This window comes from Mauremys mutica, chromosome 2 (assembly GCF_020497125.1).
Source record: "Mauremys mutica isolate MM-2020 ecotype Southern chromosome 2, ASM2049712v1, whole genome shotgun sequence".
NCBI lineage: Eukaryota > Metazoa > Chordata > Testudines > Geoemydidae > Mauremys > Mauremys mutica.
The window spans coordinates 5265608-5273133 of NC_059073.1; the positions used below are offsets into that span (position 1 = coordinate 5265608).

Sequence of the window (7526 nt, forward strand, 5' to 3'; positions counted from 1 at the left end):
CACACCTTGGCCATTCTGGCAGCGCCCCCCTCCCACCGGCAGAGACAGCGGAGGAGGAGCTGGGGGATTTCCAGGCTCCTTTTGTTCCTGGTTCAACTCCCCTCCTGTCTGCCCTTCTCTGCCACTCTGCACGCACACGCCAGCCACCTCCCCCCACCCCGTCATGCTCACGTTTGGTGCCCCACGCACACGCTACCCAGCCTCCTGGGGGCCCCCTGCTCCCCGTGGCGCCTCCACTCTCCTCCTCTGTGGGGGTCCCCCACGGCTCCAGGCTCGCCTCTGTCACAGAGCCCCCCGCAGGTCACCCGCAAGTGTCCTCGGGCCATGGCAAGGGAGCCCTGGGGCGGGAGGCTGGCAGGCCAGCCCCACGCTCTGCACAGGCAGCGTCCTGGGGCCGGGGGCAGGCTGCTGTGCTTCCCCTGGGGGGCTATTGAGGGTGCTGGAGGCCTGGTTCCCTACTTCTCTGTCTTGCCGTTGTGCCAGGGCCGCCCAGCTGAAGGCTGCCTCTGCACCTGCTGCGGGCACACGGTGTTCCCAGCTAAGCGCTGCCAGGGGCTGGCGGTGTTACCCGGCTGTGCCAAGGGAGTGTGCCTGAGCCTCCCCGCCTCGCAGCTGGATTCCCCCCCCACACGCATGCCCTCGCCTGGCCCCTGCCACTAGCAGCCTGCAGCCCGGGCTGGCTGGGGCTCGGCCGGTCCCCGCTGGCCCCCAGGACCATCCCACAGTGCAGCGTCTCCATGGAGGGTCGGGACTGGGGGCAGCAGCAGAGCTCTGCGAGTTGCTTTGGTAGCAGCGTTTCGTTAGCCAGCGTCCGCCCTGCCCCCCACCCCCCCGTCGCGCTCTCTGCGGGGAGATCAGCCCATGGGTTCCTTTCTCCCCAGTAGGGCTGCGCCGGGCTGTGCTGATCCCACGGGAGGCTGCAGCACCCCCATGGGAGCCCTGGCTTTGTCTCCCCCAACCAGAGCCCGGACGACACGAAACCCAGGCACTGGCCCCTTCGCGGTGCTGCCCGGAACTCTGCAGCCTCTGCTTCCCTCTCCGGCAAGGGGGGCACGGGCTGGGCGGCTCTGGTCGCCTGCACTAGAAGGGCCCAGAATTGCAGGGCTCGGGGCTGGGCCCTGGGGTGCCTGGCGCACCGAGGCTCCGGCTGCCCTGCAGGGCGAAGGGCTCGGGACGTCAGTGTCACTAGCGCTGTGTCTCTCCCCCTGCAGGCTGGAATCTCCCTGCCTACCTCTCGGTCCTCATCGCCCTGGGGAACGTGGGCCCCATCGCCGTCACCCTGGCCCACAAGCTGGCCCCTGGGCGGCTGAAGGAGCGCTGGGTCATCCACGCCAGCCAGGTGCTGGGCGTGGGGGCGGGCCTCTTCCTGGCTCTCTTCTGGCACCGGACGGCCACGGTGGCGGGGGAGCCCCACAGCCTGGCCTTCCTGCTCCTGGCCTTCGTCCTGGCCTTGGTCTGCTGCACCTCCAACGTCACCTTCCTGCCCTTCATGTACCGCTTCCCCCAGCCGTTCATCCGCACCTTCTTCGTGGGCCAGGGCCTGAGCGCCCTCTTCCCCTGCGTGCTGGCGCTGGCCCAAGGGGTGGGCAAGCTGGAGTGCCGCAACGCCACCTCCGGCAACGGCTCCCAGCCCCACTACCTGCAGGAGAACTTCCCTGCGGACACCTACTTCTGGCTGATGGCCGCCATGCTCGCTGTCTCGGCACTCGCCTTCCTGGGGCTGATCCTGCAGCGCCACCGCGCCAGCAGCGCCGCCGCCTGCCAGGAGAGCGCTTCCAAGGTCAGCGTGGAGACGGAGGAGTCCTTCCCGCTGCAGGACGGCACCCCCACGGCGGACAGCGCCACAGAGATCGCCAAGGGCGCCTCCTTCTGGACGGGCCGGAACATCTACCTGCTGGTGCTGCTGGGCGTCTCCAACGCGCTGACCAACGGCGTGCTGCCCTCGGTGCAGAGCTACTCCTGCCTGCCCTACGGGAGCACGGCCTACCACCTCTCCGTGGTGCTCAGCAACATCGCCAACCCCGTGGCCTGCTTCGTCGCCATGTTTGTGCTCTGCAGGTAGGGCCGGGCACAGAGCATCAGAATCGCAGGGTTGGAAGGGCCCTCAGGAGCTCAGGTAGTCCAACCCCCTGCTCAAAGCAGGACCAACCCCCACTAAATCATCCCAGCCTGACCTTAAAAACCTCTAAGGAAGGAGATTCCACCCCCTCCCTAGGGAACCCATTCCAGTGCTTCACCACCCTCCTAGGGAAATAGTGTTTCCTAATATCCAACCTAGACCTCCCCCTCTGCAGCTTGAGACCATTGCTCCTTGTTCTGTCATCTGCCACCACTGAGAACAGTCTAGATCCATCCTCTCTGGAACCCCCTTTCAGGTAGTTGAAAGCAGCTATCAAATCCCCCCTCATTCTTCTCTTCTGCAGGCTAAACAATCTCAGTTCCCTCAGCCTCTCCTCATAAGTCATGTGCTCCAGCCCCCTAATCATTTTTGTTGCCCTCCGCTGGACTCTCTCCAATTTATCCACATCCTTCTTGTAGTGTGGGGCCCAAAACTGGACCCAGTGCTCCAGATGAGGCCTCACCAGTGCTGAGTAGAGGGGAATGATCACATCCCTCGATCTGCTGGCAATGCCCCTACTTATACAACCCAAAATCCCTTCTTGGCAACAGGGGCCCACTGCTGACTCCTATCCAGCTTCTCGTCCACTGTAACCCCCAGGTTCTTTTCTGCAGAACTGCTGCCCAGCCATTCGGTCCCTAGTCTGTAGCAGTGCCTGGGATTCTTCCATCCTAAGTGCAGGACTCTGCACTTGTCCTTGTTGAACCTCCACATGTCCCAGCCTCCTCCCTACCCCCCTCTTCACCCTTGCCCCAGAGCGCGCTTCAGCACCGTCTGACACCCCCTGCCTGAGGGGCACTGGTGCAGCTGGGGGGAGGGGGGTGGGCCAGCAAGGAGAGCTGCGGGTCACAGCTGCATGGTGGCTCTGTGGTCGGAGTTGGGGGCCCGGCATGTATCTGGGTCCCTAGTGAGCAGCCAAGCCGGGTCCAGGGTTTGTGCACGTGAAACGTTTGTAAAACCGAGACCACGTCCCCGCCTCCCGCCCCGAGCTGCCTGGTGCCTCGGCTTGCCAGGCTCCCCAGGCCCGCCAGCTGCCGGAGGGGGAGGGGGCAGCTCAGACTGATGGGCAGGGGCCCGGGGGAGTCGGGGGTGTTTATGGAAAGGGGGGGCTGGCCCAGCGGTTAGAGCCTGGGACTTGGGAGAGCTGAGTCAAGTTCCCTGCTCCGCCACAGACACGATGGGCGACCTCGGGCATGTTCCTTCATCTCTCTGCATCTCCGTTCCCCACTGCCCGCCTCCCCTGGCTGCGGTGAGGAGAAAGCCCCTCAAACCTTCCCAGCCTCAGATACTACACGGCTGGGGACATATAAACGCTACGTGTTCTCTGGCTGGGGGGGGGACAGAGCCCCAATTGCACAGCTCTGCCCCTCCTTTCACCCCACTTTCCCCTGCACTGGTCCAGCACCCCCTTGCCGCTCAGACTCTCCTACTGCTGCTCTGAGTCCTCCAACACACCTGCTGCTCCGAGCCCCCCTCCCCACACGCCCCCAGTGCTCCGAGCCCCCCTCCCCGTACGTCTCTGCTCCGAGCCCCCCTCCCTGTACGTCTCCTCTGCTCCGAGCCCCCCTCCCCGTACGTCTCCTCTGCTCCGAGCCCCCCTCCCCGTACGTCTCCTCTGCTCCGAGCCCCCCCCCCCGTACGCCCCCACCGCTCGGAGCCCCCCTCCCCGTACGTCGCGTATGCTCCGAGCCCCCCTCCCCCACCGCCCCCACTGCTCCGAGCCCCCCTCCCCGTACGCCCCCACTGCTCCGAGCCCCCCTCCCCGTACGCCCCCACTGCTCCGAGCCCCCCTCCCCGTACGTCCCCTCTGCTCCGAGCCCCCCTCCCCGTACGTCCTCACAGCTCCGAGCCCCCCTCCCCACACGTCCCCACAGCTCTAAATCTGGCCTAGCCTATGGGGGAGAGGCTCTTCTCGGAGCAGGCTTGGAGAGGTGTGGTGTGGTGTGAGGTGTTCTCAGCTGAAGGAGGAGGCCCCATGGAGATGCTGCAGCCTGACCAGCTTGGGGGGGGGGGTGAATTGTTCCAGCCGGGCCAGTGTTCTCTCACCCCCCCCCCCCCTCCCCGTGTCAGGTACAGCTACACCTACAGTTGTGCCGCTGCCCCGCTTCAGTGTAGACACGACAGCGATGGGAACGCTGAGCTCGGCCCCTCCCCTACAGAGCTCTGCTCTGAGCCCCACCTGTACAAACTGACGTAGCCGCCCCCCCAGCATGTTACTAAATCAACAGGGGCCTTGGCGTGGGAGTCCCTCTCGGGGCACCCCAAGCCTTGCTCCGAGCTCTCCCTGCACCCCAAGAGCACAGCACTTGGCGCCCCCAGTCTAACGCCTCCTGCCCCCGGTGCTGCTCAGACAGCAGGGCCGTGCTCCTGTCCCCTGCCCCCACTCGCCCCCCCGGCCCGCCACTGACCCTCCTTTGCCTTCTCCCCCCAGGTCAGCGGTGGGCCTGGGCGTCATCTCCGTGCTGGGAGGCGTCTTTGCGGCCTATCTGATGGTGCTGGCCGTGCTCAGCCCCTGCCCTCCCCTGCTGGGCAGTGCCGCAGGAGTCGCCCTGGTGGTGAGTAGGGTGGAGTCCGGCCCCGGTCTCTCTGGGGGCCCCTGCACCTGGCTGCAGAGGAGCCGTCAGAGCGTCCCCTGCTGGTGGGCTGCGGCTTTGCTCCAGGGCCTGATCTCTGGGGCACCGACCAGTCGGCCTCTACCTGCCGGGGCTTCCCAGGGCCCTTGGGAAACGTCCCTCCGGTCTCCTCCCGTGGCTCCCGGCTCTGCCCCTCCTGCCCTGGGCTGCTCCTCGGGGTTCAGTCCCCAGGTGTCTGATACGGGGCCGGCGCCAGCTTTATTACCGCCCGAGCGGCGAAGCGAAGGGAAGAAAAGAAGGTAAAGCCGATGGGCAGCAGCTCAGTGGTGCTGCTCCGTTCGGCGGCGGCGGGCCCCTCGCTCCCTCCCTCTCTTCAGCGGCAGCTCAGAGACGGACTGAGGGACGTGCCGCCCCAAGCACCTGCTTCCTTCGCGGGTGCCTGGAGCCGGCCCTGGGTTGATACCAGGCTCACAGGGCTGGCGAAATGTCTGGGGGTCCAGGCAATGCCCGGGATCCCCAGGGGCTGGCGAGTGCCCCCTGGTTCTCAGCCGGCCCCCAGGCCTGTTTGCTCAGGGGTTCTGGCCCACGAGGCGGGGATGGCTCTGTTGGTCCTGCCCGTCGCCACCCTTGGGTTCCCTTGGGTCGCTGTGGTTGGCCCCCGTGGCTGGCGAGGTGCTGAGGCCCCGTCTCTCCCCGACAGGTGCTGTCCTGGATCCTGTTCCTGGGCCTCTTCTCCTACCTCAAGGTGGTGATCGGCAGCCTGCTGCACGAGGCCGGCCACGCGGCGCTGGTGTGGTGTGGAGCGGTCATCCAGGCGGGCTCCCTGGTGGGCGCCCTGGCCATGTTCCCCCTCGTCAGCATCTATCACCTCTTCCGGAGCGGGCAGGACTGTACCGACAGCTGCGGGGCATGAGCGGGGCAGGACACAGCGGGCCCAGGGAGGCTCTGCCCGGCTGGAACTGGCATCAGCTGGCCTCTGCCTTCGGGACCTAAGAATTGCTGTAGAGGGTCAGAGCGCTGGGCCGGCTCGTCCCGCGGCTCCTGGCCAGTAGCTGATGCTTCAGAGGAGAAGCCCGTGGTGCCCCTGGCCAGCTGGGAGCCTTTGCTCTCCCCTGCTGCTCGGAGCAGGCCCATGGGCCGGTCACACTACCGTACGGACCAGGCGCCAGGAGGCCTGCCCAGCCCTGCTGCTTGGGGAGAGGGGTAGCAGCCCTGCCTTGTGGCCTGGTTCCCTGGGGCTGGCAGCTGCTGCACTCGTGCTTCTCCGGCAGAGTTTAGGACGCACTGACCTGGGGCTGGGGTGGGGGGCCCTTCGCTGGCGCTGCTGCCGTTGTCCGAATGTCGGAGCTGGGGGCCCCTGTGGCGCAGGACTAGGCTCCATGGGGTCCACCCCTCCCACAGCAATGGCTGCTGACTGGATGGAGCCGCTGGGCACCCTTCTCCAGCGCCGTTCCACTCGCTGCGCAGCCGCCCCCGCCCAGCGCTCTCAGTACATGTTAACCCTGGGCGGCCCTGCCCCCGCCCTCCGGCCCGCGGTCCCCCCAGCACCTGGGGATCTGGCGGACGGGGACCTGCCAGCCTGCGGCTGGGCTGCCCTGCGTTCGATACCCTCTGTGCCGTGGTAGCCCCCAGGGAATCCTGCCCCTGCTCACTGCAGAGCCAACACTTAGCAGGGGGAGCCCGGGGAGGGGCTGGTCTCTGATCCCAGCCATTGCAGCCTGTGCCCCAGAGCTGGGGTCTGTGCCCTGCCTTCAGGGTGGATCCCGGATGCCCAGCCAGCCCCATGGTTCACTCCCAGCAGCCTCTTCTCCGGCACAGGAGCTGGTCGGCCTCAGCGCAGGGAGTTTATCTTGGCAGGACAAGGGGCAAACAGCTGCCTGACCCTCTGCAGGTCTGCATGGCTCCTGCCCCCCAAAAACCGGGGGGGCTGGGGGGACCCGGGCTGGGGCGACACAAACTGCAGTGGGGGGACAGGGGTTCCTCACTGCGGGGGGGGGGGAGGTGCTCTGTTCCCTGAGCAGCCTGGGACCAAAGCCAGCAGGGAACCCCCAGCCTTGGGGGGTCTCCTAAGCCAGGCCCGTAGGCGCAGGGTGGTGCGCACAGCCTGGCTACTGGCCGTGTCACCTCTGCAGGCCCTGCCGCATGCGGCCCGGTGTGCTCAGGCCGCTGCCTCTCACTGGCTCCTGCTGGGCTCCACGGGGCTGGGCGGGCGGCGATCTGTCTCCGCGGCCGTAGAACGATGGTGATTTCGTGTAGACGCCGACTCCCCTCCGCCATGGGCCACGGAGGGGTGGAGCAGGAATAAATCTTATCCCACTCACTGGGGCTTGGCGCTGGTGTCCCTGGGCAGGGGCTCCGGCCTGGGGCCGCCGCGTCCCCCTGGGAGGGCTGGAGCCAGCTGTGTGGCTGCAGGGCTAGCGAGTCATGGCGCCGTTCTGGGGTGGGTCACTTGGTGATTCCCTGTTCTGTTCGCTCCCCCGGGGCACCGGGCTCCGGCCCCTGTCGGCTGCCAGGACACTGCTCTGACGCAGCCTGGCCGTTCTCATGCAGCTACTGGGGCGTAAGCCTGCCCCGGAGAGCCCCTGGGCAGGTGGCTCCTGGCCCAGGGAGGGCTGCAGTTGTGTGGGGGCCCCGGGCAGGCAGGAAGCCTGGCTCCAGGGGGGTGCAGTACACCCCCAGCATGGCCCATGCAGCTCCGAGTGCTCCCCGGTTAGTGACGCCCAGGGGCAGCACCGTGACCTGCTCTGGGCCTTGGGTGGGTCTGGCTGCTGAGTGTCAGGAGCTGTCTGCAGAACAGGGCTCCCTTTGTCCGTGCAATGGATGGAGCTGCAGGC

At 67.0% G+C, this 7526-nt stretch overlaps 1 protein-coding gene across 1 annotated transcript in view; it reads left to right on the top strand.

Moving 5' to 3' along the window:
* Positions 1–7012, top strand: part of SLC52A2 (solute carrier family 52 member 2) — a 15356-nt gene extending 8344 nt beyond the window's left edge. Inside the window, exons 5-7 of the mRNA XM_045003330.1 lie at positions 1212–2058; positions 4551–4674; positions 5393–7012. Of these exons, the coding sequence (XP_044859265.1) occupies positions 1212–2058; positions 4551–4674; positions 5393–5605 (1184 nt within the window). The 3' untranslated portion in view covers positions 5606–7012. The remainder of the gene's footprint in view (positions 1–1211; positions 2059–4550; positions 4675–5392) is intronic.
* The last annotated feature ends 514 nt before the right edge of the window (positions 7013–7526 follow it).